This window comes from Haliotis rubra, unplaced genomic scaffold (genome assembly GCF_003918875.1).
Source record: "Haliotis rubra isolate DU_JTF1 unplaced genomic scaffold, ASM391887v1 Scf106, whole genome shotgun sequence".
Classification (NCBI taxonomy): Eukaryota; Metazoa; Mollusca; class Gastropoda; order Lepetellida; family Haliotidae; genus Haliotis; species Haliotis rubra.
This window is the reverse complement of record NW_025764959.1, coordinates 2,189,324-2,204,246: the sequence shown is the minus strand read 5'-3', so window position 1 is coordinate 2,204,246 and position 14,923 is coordinate 2,189,324. Positions and strand designations below refer to the sequence as shown.

Below are 14,923 nucleotides of genomic sequence, written 5' to 3'. Positions count from 1 at the left end.
AGTGAATCTGTGAATGTGTTGTAAGTATGTAGATGCAATGTGCTTAATTTGGTTTCTATTGTTATTCAACAGTGTTTTCAGTTATATAACACTATTTCAGATTAACGTGGAAGGAAAGCCAGAAGTGATGTTTACTAGTTCAGTGAACCCCTAAAGCTGTGGTACGGTGCTGATAAACCTGAAACAAAGTGACCACAACACAACATTACTGGTTTCCATCCCATTTAATGGAGGACACCTTGCATACAGAAGTTTAGTGCCTTTGATAATGGTGTCATGAACATCAACTGATATAATGTTGTGTGCTTAAATAGTCAACACAATCTGTCTCAAACTACACTCTCTCAAATGTAACAATATCTCGGACATATTATCCCCTCCCGACTGATTCACAACCTAAATACCTAACAAAACGCCTGCTTATCTCTAATTTCATCACTGTTACTGTTAATCTTGAGTTCTCTGGATGTCCTTCGTTTATCATCTTGTACGTCCTGATATGTCTCAGTTACACCACAGTCCCGCTAGGTTCAAGATGACAGGGTTCGACCCTAACAGTCTTGTAGTAATGCAACAGCTGGATTTTGAAACTGTTTACAAATCTCTTCCCATGTATGGATGTGCCCAATGTGTGTTTCTTTCGCCAGTGCATCAACACAGGGCTCCTGTATAGCCATTCATCTTCTTCATACCTACATTGTGTGAGACACAACATAGCATCAATATCTCACCTTCCACTCATCATCCTCAAAATATGTCAACGTAGCTCTCTTCTCAAACACAATGCTTTCTTCCTCAGAATCATCATCATCATCCTCGTCATCATCTTCTTCTTCCTCTGTCACAGAGACTTCCTGACTTTTGGACTCAGTTGCCGAGTTGTTGGCATTCTTAGCTGGGGCTGCTGGTAATACAATATCAGTTCCTCTTTCAGGTGATAGATAAACTGAGAGGAGCAAAATGGTTTATCTAAGAATCTACTAAAATCAAATGGCATATATGCCATTAGTTGCTGTCTGAATAAGAAACACACCATTCTGTATGATGTTATTTATGATCGTTCAGGTTTAGATTTAATTACTTTGGTTCACTGGGGAAAGAGGTAGTCTGACACATACCAGCTTCTGTTTGTCTGACCAGCTCCTGAACCTCTTCAAACTTCTTCTTGAACTGTCTGGCCAGCTCTTCCGTCTGCAATACATGACTCACACATGAGGTGATGATATACACCATGCATCCAATTTTAACGACGAATGTACAACAAATATTTAAATGTAGAGCCTTCCTTACAAACCCATGATTGGATATTCTGGAGGGAGCCCACTATGTTTTCTTTCAAAGGGGATATTTATTCTTTCAACCAATCAGAGCGGCACGTCTGTGACGTCGTGAGGAATAGATATGAGGGCCGATGCAGAATTCATCTACATTTCAGGGGGTAAATTATCTTGTTTACTGGTTTGTATAAACCTGAAATCGTGACAACTTTTGTGAAAAATGAAAGCTATATGTTTTCACAATCTACTGTCATTTAATTTTGTCTCCTGCTTTGCCTAGTTTCCGAGTTACAACTTGCTTTCATAGACGATTCTGTCAAAATCGCTTGTTGTCACTAGGCCTTATTTGTTCGAGCCAGGCGCTAGTGATAGTGAAAACGATGATCAGCCTCGCTCATCACGGTTACGGTTAATTTCTTCAACCTAAACAGTGCGACATTAAGAAGGGTGGAGGCCAGTTATTTGAAAATATCCCCAGTAGTTCTTGTCTGATTGTAATAAAAGTATCAAAGCAGTGTGGGCTCTTTCAAGTTTTCTAATGCCTGGATGGTATGACTGATCCAAATTGATCCCATTTCTGGGTTTTACCTCGATATTTAATCATGTCATGTAAAAATATGAAAAAACAAGGTAATCAGTCCTCGCGTCTATTACGTATGATATTAAAAATGACATTTGATTTATTTGAATCCGTAAACTAAACAACCCTACAAGTTTGTTTTGCCATTGCTAGAAGAATCTGAAAATTTACTTAGGTAAATAGGTACATAGTTATAGCACACAGCAAATGCTTATATGTATTTCTTATGCAACAATGAAGTTCTGTTAAGTATTCTCAAAGTGTCGGCCCATAAGTTTTCACATGCAATTAAAACTGCATGCAATACAGCAATTAATACTGTAAAGAAATTTATTGCGCAGTATTGTCACTTCGACCCCCACCTCGCTTCTGTGGAAGACATCCTTATGTTACAATTAAGTTGTGTCATGCAAAATCCTTTTGGTCATGATTCAAATACATATTTAACTACGAGTAGAAAGTAGGTTTGATTTTCTAACTTGATGAAAACAAACCATAATCTCATTCATTCTAACAGACTTTAGCCCGTGACTTCACGATTTTCAAAAATGGCAGCGCCCTGTCACGAACATCCGCTAGTCTGAGGATAAAGCTATTAAGGTTTGTTATCAACGAGTTACAAAATCAAAACTAGTTTCTACTGGTAGTAAAATATGTATTTGATTGATGGCCAATAGGATTTTGCATGACATAGCTTATAAAATAACAATTTCTCTCGTGGAAGCGAGTTGGGTGTCAATATAATACTACTTACAATATGATTGTCACTTCGACCACAACCTCGCTTCCGAGGAAGAAATCGTTATGTTACAAGTTGTGTCATGGAAAATCTTTATGGTCATCAATCATATACATATTTTACTACAACTAGTAAGTAGTTTTGATTCTTTAACTTCCGTGAAGCAATCTGAACACAAGTAAGATATCGTTCCAGGCTTCCACAACGCTCGCATCACACTCACAAACATAACCCATTTAGCACGAACTGCAGGGTCCTGTGGAAATCTGTGCATGGTGACACCATCGCCCGACCCCTAGGAGCAATTGACGACAACGCAACGATTCGGCATGTCTTCATTGATGTCGAGAAATCATCAAAATGACAAGCTTGCTACACACTTTATATACAACTAACTGAAAATCCTTCCTCACATGACGTCACTGCAGTGCTCTGGCGACAGAGTTACATAACCTGTCTGTGGTTTCGTTGGCGGGCGAGAGTGAAGTAGGCGACTTTTGGCAACTTTTAATCGCTCGGTATTAATTAACCAAAGTTTTTTAAGAATGAATTTGGTGTTCCCCATAAGACTAACAAGAAGACAAAGTCTTCAATATCCCCCGCAATGGCAAAATACTCTTCATGATTATGTCTACGAGTTATGATTATGTCAAATATTTAGGTGTGTATATAGAAAAGTGGAAGGAGAGTATTGAAAGGTTTTGAAAGTTCTGCTCCAGAAAGGAGCACTATCACCAATTTCAGTCTAAGTCAAACTTGTTGCCATGGAAACGCCAAAAATATTTTATTCAGAATTCCAAAACTACCAAAAGGCACCAGTACACCACCAGATCTATCTATGTGCCAAGTTTTGTGAAGAGATAGTGAATGGTTTTAGAGTTCTGCTCCAGAAAAGAGCACTACCACCAATTTCAGTCAAAGTCGAACTTGTTGCCATGGAAACGCCAAAAGCATTTAATTCAAAATTCCAAAAGGCACCAGTACACCACCAGATCCATGTATGTGCCAAGTTTGGTGAAGAAATATTGAACGGTTTTAAAGTTCTCCGGAAAAGACAAATATGCACGGACGGACGGACGGACGCACGCACGCACGGACGGAGTCCATTTTCATACCCCAAAAGGGCGGAGTCACATTTTCATACCCATAAAAGCGTTAAAAGAGAGAGAGGGAGAGGGATAACCTAAATCTTTCATATGTAATGGAGAAAGAAGAGAGAGAGAGAGAGAGAGAGAGAGAGAGAGAGAGAGAGAGGAGAGAGGAGAGAGGGGAGAGAGAGAGAGAGAGAGAGAGAGGAAGGAAAAGGAAAGTGGGGGAAAGAGAGAGGGAGAGACAGCCCCGAAGATACATGATACCTCCCAAACCCTTTAAAACGTACATCCTTTCTTAACAGAAAAATTAACCAATCACTGAAGTGTCATCTACGCTGATGCATCGAAACGCAAGTATGCCCCAGACATATCTGTTATCTCTGGTGACTGACCTTGAACCTGAGGGCAAACTGTTCAATCTTTGCCTCGTTTTCAGCATAGTCTTGAGCAGTCCAGCACCAGGCTGTCTCTGATGTTGCCATGGGAGACAGGATCATGTTGGGAGCTATCAGATGATTACAGGCCACTTTATGTACTTGATCTCGCCTCATCAGCATTCGATATTTGTCTGCAATGGTTTACAACAGAATGAAAAACATACATAAATGAGGAACAATGTATTTATGTGAATACATTCTTGGGCCATTAGAAATAAAGAAAACATTAAAAAAAATATCAACAAGTCTACCATTGATGAACATTACAGTACGGTTCTTCGACTTCTTTCAGTGAGTGAGAGTGAGCTTAGTTTTACGCCGCACTCAGCAATATTCCAGCTACATGGCAGCAGTCTGTAAATAACCGAGTCTGGACCAGCCAATCCAGTGATCAACAGCATGAGCATCGATCTGCGCAATTGGGAACCAATGACATGTGTCAACCAAGTCAGCGAGCCTAGGTTACAACAAGCATGTGTTACTGGGGATCTGAAATTCTTCAGAGGCACATCCATAGACTGTCAGTTGGTATTGTAAGTTGTATGATGGAAGCATGTATATGGTCCAGTCTGGACTACGACAGGGCATGCCAATCCATGAGAAGCCAGACTCACCATCTTGTTTGAGGATCTTCATGTCTCCCACAGCTCTCTCCTTCCACTGGTTGGAATCGCGCACAAATCGGAACAACTTCGACCTCTGACAGTACACCACCTCCCAGCCTTCTTCACCTGTGAGAACATTAAAACCCAAATTAGACATGCAGACAAAATAATAAGTGGAAGCCACACTGGGTAAGTGGGTTAGATGGCTGATATTGTGTGCTGGCAATTAGGTGCCTGACTCTTGAGAGTGTGGGTTCGAATCCTGGATGGGTATCAACCTAACAAAAGTACTAGAATCTGTACTTACTCAGACAGTGTAATTCCAAATATAACATATGATATAGACAAATTAGGACAAAAATGAATCAACATTCACATTTACTTCACACACAAGGACAAACATTCTATGAACAAGAAAGCACAGTCTGGCTTTGACCTCACCTGTTTTGACTTCAACTAGTTCTGGAAGTTCAATGATGGGTTTAAAGTCAATGTCATCACCCTGCGCAACCTCATCATCATCACCATCATTGGTCCTGTTGCCACCTGGAGATGACCCAAAGATCTGTTGACCTGCTCCTGACCACTGGAATGGTCTGTTTTCATCTGAGATAGATAAACATGGAGTGTCAGTCCAAGCATTTTGACAAATATGAGTGGGAAAGTATGGAGCAGGAAAATCTCTAAATAAATTTAAGACACCATTATTACAACTCATTTGAGATAGTGACCAGTTACATCAGTTTGTCAGATTTCATTGCTTTAACTTAAACAGTTTCGAGAAGATTTGTAATCAATGAGAAGTGGACTGAAAACAGACAATTTTGATCCTATATTCCCCACCTAGTTTTTATGTTCCTATCTCCTTCAACTTTACATTCAATAATGTGAAACAATAAAGCTTCTTCCTCTCTAATATCATAATATATAACTGTCTGAACAAGAATTACAAACACTTTAATTCCAATTTAAGATGTTTCCTTCAGAATTAATGCAGACTACCTGCTGGGAATTACATTTGGGGATAATATTTACTCTAGCTATATCAATACAGAATATAAATCAAATGGTCAGATAGTTCAACAGTCGCAAATAATTCTAAGACATATGAAGGTAACTATTTACTTGCCTTTCTTGAAAGCAAATCCAACTGCATCCCCCTGTGCAGCTAGGGTAGAGAAGGACATCCCTGAAGCGTGACCGAACATAGAGAACCCTTCACTGGCACCAACACTGCCTGCAACACCTGGTGGTAGATATGTCAATAATGCAAACAGCACTGTGTTCTGGTGAGCTTGTTACTTATCCCCCTGGACGCCAAAGCAGCATTATGTCCCCCCTTTCAACCCTCACTTTATGTCAAATATGATTGAACATAGATCATGAACACAAATACACATGAGAGTTTGGAATTCTGCAAGGAATTTCTGGTTCTCTATCATCCACTGTCATTTCAAGGAAAGCAATATCACTGAAAACGACCTCTGAATTTAAGGTACAGTGGAAGCCTTTCTAAAAAAAATTACCTATCAAATGTATGTTTGTAAATCTAATAATCAGATATTTAATCAGAGAATTTAATCAAAAAAAGAGCATATCAGTGATCACAAATATCTGTATAGTATCTAATCACTCATGATCATTCTGTAACATTGCCAAGAACCCCAGAATCATTTAGAACAAGCATTGTCACTAAGGTGACATAATCCCCTGCCGCAAATTATCAAATCAAACTTAAAAAGTAATGAAAGTTTAAGATGAAGTTAAATGTCAACCTCTCTTGATATCTTGCTCTTTAGTTGTTCAAACACACAAACATTTTCAAGACTGACTTTGACCTTGACATGAATGTAAGTGTATGAAATATGCAAAAATGGTACTAAAGAAATTGCTTATTGAAAAACATTCAAGGGAAGTCTTGAAAGTCTATGAAGAAAATCCAGTGAATTCAGGTTAACATGCTGAAATCTTCAAAGTGTCTTTGTGACCTTGAAAATTAAATGACGGTCACCAAAATCGACTGGGCCTTGCACTTTCCCTAGATGAAGCTAGGTGTCAAATATGAAGAAAATCCAGTGAATGGTTCTTGAGGTATCTCGCTGACAAGCATAACATGCAGGTTAATATGCTGAAATCTTCAAAGTGTCACCATGACCTTGAAAATTAAGTGAAGGTCACCAAAATCAACTGTGCCTTGCGCCTTCCCTAGATAAAGCTTGGTGTTGAATATGAAGAAAATCTAGTAAACGGTTTTTGAGATATCTCGCTGACAAGAGTAAAACGTTTAAGTCCCCTTGTGACCTTGAAATGAAGGTCAAGGTCACCAAACCTGACTGGGACCTTTCTTATACTGTGATGAACGTCGGTACCAAATATGAAATCTAGTCAACGGTTCTTAAGATATTCCAATTCGTACAGACGGACGGACGGAGCCTAATACTATATCCCCCGCTTTGCGCTAAACGCGAGGCGGGGGATAATGATATGCAAACACAAACCCAGGAGCATTTTGTCTTATTTTCAGAGGTCAAGTTGTCTATGTTTTCAGGATATTCTTGGGAAGATTGCAGTAGCAAGAATTAGAGAATTACATATAGATACTCTACAAAGATTTGGCAAATTCAACAGTGTGTGCCACCATGTCAGAAGGAAAATTATGCACAAGGACAATAGTTTTATCAGTGTTTTTGACCATTTCTCTTTAAAATCAATAATACACAGGTTGTCAGAATGTTTCTGATTTCTTTTATGTCCATGATCTCTGAATCAAATGACACTTACACAATGAGGTGAATATGGGAATAATAGGACAAATATATATTAGATACAACCATCCATTTTGATATTACTTCCTTTTATGTGGTAGAATTCCATGTTTACTTATAATTGGTGTTTTACATATACACTTGTGCTGGAACTGTCTATTTCTTTGGGAACATTTTTAGTTTTGTTCATGCATTGAATGTAGGATACACATAAACATACAATCCATTTGATACAGAAACATGTTAAAAACATTAGGCAGTGATTTGTTTGCTCACAGTTTGCACATAGCTGTTGAATAAATAAAGTTGTTGCAATACTGATTGCTTGATGGCGTTGATAAATACTATCTAGCAATATCCACTTACTGCTGGCACTGCTTGACACTTTAACTGAAGTTGTTCTAGGTGCTGGACTTGTCTCCTCAGATTTTGCTGTAATGATAAATGAATACTAAATTAACTTTGGAAATACTAAACTTTGAAATAAAGTAATAATATCACATGTGCTCAGTTGCAAGAAGAGGAAAAGCTCTCCATTACACAGGCTTTATATTCTTGTTCAAGAACCACATCTTCATCCTGTTAGACATAACCTCATGAAGATAAGACTCACATTTTGCTTTGACCTTGCCGGGAACATTGACTTTACTGGGGTCATAGTCCTCGCAGCCAATACAGCCCGGACAGGGGGGGTTTGTTTTCATAGAGGTAGAATGACTCTGGCAGCAGGTACTTTCTGGCTCTGGCCTTCTGTTCCTCTGTTGCCTCCTCAATATACAGGAACTGCACATCTGAAGTGTCTGAGAGACAGAACCAACAGTCAGACATGAAATAAAACTGGATTCATTCATCACTGGCAAAGTCCATATTTTTAAATCAGTTAGTGAAAGACATATTATTTTTCCGAACTGTAAGGTCATAAATGAAAATATAATTTATGGATGATGAAGGTGGTGAACCACAGCCTTCAGAATTTTTTGAATGAATTTTTTTTGGACAGAAATTCCAGGGAGACACTTCCCATCCCACCAAATGTACCCTAGAGTCTATGTCGTTATAATAATTAGTTGCAAGTTGATGATTTTCTGAATGTTATATTAACCAAAATACAACACAACAATCTGTTATTATTTTTCTCACTGCAAACTCCCATCAACAACATTACACAATGACAACAACAGAAGACAACAGCTGGGCAAAAATTAAACTGTGGATGGAAGTATAACTTCTTTGAAACACAACATTCATTTTGTAGTGAAGGTGAGCATAACACCTACAGGCCTGGTTTCCACAATGTGAATGGCCACATAAGTATATAATTTAGCTTAGTTTCAAGTTCATTAGGTTTCAGCATGCAACTGGCAAACTGCTCCGTACTAGTGCATAGCACAAGTGCCACCAAATTCTAATCCCGTGGCAAAAGAACTAAAATCCTAAAGCATAAATAAGATTGCTTTGCTACACTTACTAATCCAGCATCAAAAACTCAATTCCAATATAATCTTCAAATTCTATTTCATAAACAGAGGTAGGCCAATGCTCAAAAGAGTTGCCATTGTAACAATATTGTGTTTTTAATGCTGGCAAGAGAATAGCAACATCAGAAACACCACCACTTTCACAAGAATTTAAAGAAAAATCCATCAACCTTATTCAAATCAAGACAGGCTAAAAACTTAAGGGCAAGCTATGATGCATACAAATTAATTGGGAAAGACAACAATACTACATTTCTATTATCAGGGTATTGTCAGTCGCATAAACATATATAGGGAAAAGTACTGGGGCTAGCACTTTCCATCTGGTTGAAGAAAGTACTGGCTCCACAAAACAGGCACAAAATAAAATTTTATCTTCCAAGGGATATTTCAATTCATGTGCTTTCAACACAATGCACACCAACAACATCCATATCATGAAAATAACAGATCAAAAGTGAGAAATATACTGAGTGACAGAATTTGTATGGAACATTCAGTAGCACAGAGTCAGAAACAGGTTAATGGGCATCACATTAGCAGTTCCAGAATGTTTTATTTATAGGGCGAATAATTGATACAGTTCACTTGAAAAGATTTTTTGGCAGTGATGTTCATTGTACACGAAACATACCACTTTATGGATGTCAACTTCTTGTTTATTGCATACAGCGACTTTTAGCTTGATAACGGTGTAAGAATCTACATCTAATCGTTCTCTATGCAATAAACAAGAAGTGGTCATCCATAAAGTGGTATGTTTCATTTTTTGTGTATCTGCGTAAATTACGCAAATATTTATATGAAAACTCAATTCCTATAGTCTATTGCGTACAAGTACGCTTGAATTTTTGTAAATACTCAATAAATGTGATCTTACATGCGTACACACAAAAACGTCAAATCGTTGCTTGCGTACCGGTGGATAGATAAAATAACTGAAGTATATTGAGAGGTTCTATTTCAGGACGTGAACTTGACAACTTGCAGTCTTGCTTATTGTTTCCCATATTGCAGATCAAATGTAAATCACAAACACTAACATTTTAACTTTATTATATTTTTAAAATTAATGGAAAATTGCAAAATACCCAATTCAGTTTGAGTGGGGTGAGTACAATTTATTTCGTTACTCAAAGGAAAATTAGGATGTGACCCAATTGAGATGAAGACAAGGGAGTACATAACTCAATGACCCAAAAAGTTATCTGTAGCTCTGCACATTACATCTCAAGTTACCAGAAGACCAGTGTTGTGTGTGACGATCCACATACCCTGCTAAATCCTACTTGGTAAATAGTTTTTGCGAGCTGTATTTGAAGGTGTCTTGTGTCATCAGCCTGTTGAATGGGTTTGACACCAGCAGGACAGCTAGTGACACACACTGTCACGTGGGTATGACACCAGCATTGAGAGGATTAAGTGTCACTGAGATAGTAAGACTAGCTAAGTCTTTTCCATGGACACACATCATGATTCTCCACTTGCATACGAGGGCAATGATAATCATGATGAAGTTAAATTGAAAATCTTGTAATGTTCCTGTGTTTAGTTGCTATGTAAACATTGTAAAACTTCACATACACAAACAGTCTCTATTCTTCATCAACATCCCTGTGATCATAGTGTTCTGGGACACTTACACTCTCAAACAGAGGCACACTAGATACTTGCCATGATCATACATGATGCATAAGAACAATGTAGCCAATTAGTTAGGCTGGCTAAAAGGACTGATAATCAATGTGAATATTGTCTTTAATAACATCGCATATAAACTTGAACGATTATTGATTAATATCACTGAAGTAACCTTGAGCAATAATGCTAAAACATCTGAAAATCAACATATTTCATATCACTGATGTGTGTGGTGACACATTATCCATGGATTACCTGCAAAAGACAGTATCCTGAACATTACATAGAAGTATCTCATGAAGACCTAACTTTGTGGATTGTGAGAGTAAATTAAAACATATTTCATTACTATATATTTAGTCCAAGATTATTAATCTCTGTGATCTATACTGAAGGCCAGCCCGACCAATTAGTCACTGTTAACATGTTTAGTATAAACATTCTATAAACTAGAGAATTATCTGCCATAAACAATTCCATTTGCCACAAAATTCAAAACAGTGGTGAAAATTACATAAACAGATCCAGGGCTCCAGATAAGATGCGCATCTGAGTAAAATATGCATGGGTAATTCAGATATAAGCATTAAAAGTCAAGTCAATGAGTGAAATATACTCGTAACTTTCTCAGAATACGAGTCAGATTTTGTTTACATGTGTAAACCAAACCTGTCAAAATATTGTTTCAGTCTTACACATCTGATCTTAAGAATTCGAATAGTGTTGCTAGTCTCTATTGAAGCGAAGACTGTCTAGTTTTTCTGAATGACGACCGCTATCATTCCTAATCCACGTTCGGGGCACAATTTGTTTAAAACCTAGCCCTTAAACAGCATTTCTATTACGTTTCCGGTCCTTATCAGCCATAATACAGCTTTAGTGCTACTGTAGATTACATGATGGCCCTAAACCAGCATAGGAAAACATTTAATGTGCAATAGCTCATTTATTTCCTGTCGTCTGCAGTCAGAATGGCTCACCAAAAGAAACTCGTCGAGTTTTTTAAAGGAAAACTGATTCAATTAGCAAGGAAAAGTTAGTGTTTGATATTATCAACAATTTAATTGACAATGTAGCTAAAATCTGTAAGAAACACGAAAAGTGAAACTACGATGGTAAATGCAGACCAAGTGTTGTGTGTCAGCCATGCAACCTGTGAAATACTCCTCCTTTATTTCCATTTGGTATTTTTGCAATTTTATCGAGTCAATAATTATCTGAAATCTGTGGATCACTGAAATCTGTGACGGCACTATTTGCTGGCAAAATGATATACTTGCATAAGGAAAAACTGAACAACTCATATGGAGATTTGCTGGACAAGTTTGTTTTGTTGTCTGCTATCACACTCAGCAATGATTCAGCTACACGATGAAGGCATGTGCGTAATCAAGTCAAGGTTGAACAACCCAGTGGCTGATATCATGAGCAACAATCCACAGTCAGGGTATGATGACACAATATCAGCCAAGTCTCTTTGGCCACGTGACACCTACTGTACACAGTGACATAACATATATGTCGATCCACTTTCAACCAAAACACTTGGTACTAGGGCTGGGATGGGTCCAAATTTTCTACCCAGGCAGCCCACCCTCTATTTCCCTACCCTAATACCCGTTATGTTAATTCCTGACATCAAATTTGTAAGAAATGGCAAGATATTCTTCAGATTGGTGGCTAAAATTTTGAGTTTTTCAATATCTTAACCATGTATTATATTCAAAACAGGTGACTGTAATTTATGTCTCAATCTTCAAAGACAATACAACATTTTAATCATGAACGAATAACATTTTACATTGTTTAATCTATTAGTCACGTGATCATAACGGGTCCGGGTATTGAGACTGGTACCGGGTCCAACTCATTATCCACCCGTCCGAAAGTATCCAGGTTACCCGTCCCAGCCCTACTTGGTACATGAATTCACAATTACACATCATTTTTATCTTTTGTTACTGCAGGTGACACAGAATTTGCTTGAATGGCAGTCTGGTAGAATCAGTACAGGTTCAAACCATACAATATTTCTTGAGATATCTGTTCAAAGTAAGGTGTTTTGTTATAGGTTACCAACAACAAACATTGATAAATATTTGAGTATAGAGAGGTATGCAGGTGATGTCAAAGGTTTGATATATTTAAACTGAAACAGCACCAACCTTATAGACTGATAAACTCGTGACACCCTGGTCATATAAAGTGAATAGCACTGTATGTCTTTTGTAATTATTATGGATAACAAATAAGTGGTAGTACCAGTTCAAAATAAAAAAAGTGTAACAAATGCCAAAAATATTTTCTGAACTGAAGAAGTAAAACGCAAAATATAAAATTTAGAAAATTAAATAAATGGGTTTTTTTTAAAAAGCATACCGACACTTAAGCATGTACACTCTTCAACTGTGTAGGAGAAGCTAATATCAAACGTTTGACTTAACCTGGAGGGATGCAAGTATGCAAAGCAAACAGTGAGTATGGAGACAGAACTACAAGTGGAGGAGTGTACTGGCGTACTGGCGTACTGGTGTACTGGCCTCACCATTCAGCTTGGAGGAGTAGTAGGGGTTGCCAAGATTACCAGTCCCCTGACTGCTAGAACATGACATCCTGGGTTCATCGATCAACTTGTCCAGTGCAGAACTATAATACGGGTTGCCACCCTCCCCAGTGCCCTGACTGACAGTGACGGATTTGACAGTCTCCACAACCACTGAGCTGTCTAAGTGGTCTGTGTAGTAACGGTTGCCCTTGCTCCCTGTCCGTTGGGTGCTACTGCTGTGTATCACTGGCTCTACACCTGTCTGGTCAAGTTGAGATGAATAATATGGATTGCCTAGGTCACCTGTTTCTCCAGATCTGGACCTAGACAGAAGTGGTTCGCCCACAAGTCTGTCCAGTTCGGAGCTGTAGTAGGGATTGCCCTCATCACCAGTGCTGTGTGCAAGCTTGGTAGCTGACATGGATTCTGTGATAACTGTCTGTCCAAACTTTGCTGTACAATATGGATTGCCTTTGTCTCCAGTACCTTGTATATTTGCAGCTTTCATCAGGGGTTCTAGCTGGACTGCTCTAACTGAGTCTTGTAATATGGATTGCCCTTGTTCCCAGTACCTTGAATGTCTACACTTGTCATCAGAGATTCAATCCTTGATTTCTCAAGCTCAGCCTCATGGTATGGATTGCCTTTATCACCTTGACCTTGAACATTTGAACTGGACATCAAAGGCTCCACACTGGACAAATCAAGCCCGATTTATAATATGGATTGCCCTTTTCACCAGTACCATGTATAATTGTAGCTTCCACTTTCTCAGAGTCATCAAGATGCTGTCTGTAATATAGTGTTCCTTTGTGCGGTTCCTTGAACAGTTACAGAAGACATATGTTCCTCAACCTCCGATGTATCCAGAGCTTCCTTATAGTAAGGATTTCCCATGTCCCCTGTTGACAGACCATACCTACTGGACTGTAAGGGCTCTCAGCTAAGCAACTCAAGCTCAGCTTTGTAATAAGGATTGCCACTATCACCAGAAACCTGCTTGGTTGAGCTTGTCATCAGAGTTTCAACTAAACAGACCAGAGGGAATCATTGCAGTACATTACCATATCAGCCCACATGTACATATTAACCCTCCATAACAATCATTAAAGGTCTTACCATTACTCTTTCTTTCTTTCAGGTATTGGGAAATGGTTACTGAACACAACACTTTCATTATAAAAGAAGCTTAAGGAGAGGCAGGTGATGACAAAATGTAATTTTAGAGTAAAATTGATATTTTATACTTATCCTGACTCATGCTCTTTTGCTTGTCTTCTTCTTCTTTGCGAACATAGTGGAACACTTGTATCTCCTTATTTGAAGCTCCCTTCAAAATAAAATCACTAATTGGTACTCACCACGAGGTTGCTCCCCTTTGTCTCCCCCTGGCGGAAAGGTGTAAGCCACCCTCTGGCCATGTGCTCCACTCTCTCCTGATTTAGCTTGAGCCCAACACTTGAATTTACAGGGAAATCCAAAGTGTTATGTGGGGAGGATGGGAGGAGCTAACCTCATGAGTCAGGATAAGTATAAAATATCAATTTTACTCTAAAAATTACATATTTTTCCTTATCCTGACTCATGCTTCTCTTTTGCTTGTAGCATCCTCTGGACGGAGGTGGGTAACAGAATACTTTGGATTTATAATTAGTGATTTTGTATAGATATACTGTAATATCTCACGGAACTTCATGAAGTCTTAGATTTAGGATGTATCCTGTATAAAGAAAACCATAGGTTATATAAAGCCATTAAAGGGGAA

At 38.4% G+C, this 14,923-nt stretch overlaps 1 protein-coding gene across 1 annotated transcript in view; it reads right to left on the bottom strand.

Moving 5' to 3' along the window:
- LOC124277977 (RANBP2-like and GRIP domain-containing protein 8) overlaps positions 1-14,923 on the bottom strand; it is a 56,021-nt gene that overhangs the window by 5,339 nt on the left and 35,759 nt on the right. Inside the window, 9 exon segments of the mRNA XM_046713708.1 lie at positions 732-904; positions 1,119-1,191; positions 4,080-4,255; positions 4,739-4,855; positions 5,171-5,335; positions 5,859-5,975; positions 7,861-7,926; positions 8,108-8,186; positions 8,188-8,285. Of these exon segments, the coding sequence (XP_046569664.1) occupies positions 732-904; positions 1,119-1,191; positions 4,080-4,255; positions 4,739-4,855; positions 5,171-5,335; positions 5,859-5,975; positions 7,861-7,926; positions 8,108-8,186; positions 8,188-8,285 (1,064 nt within the window).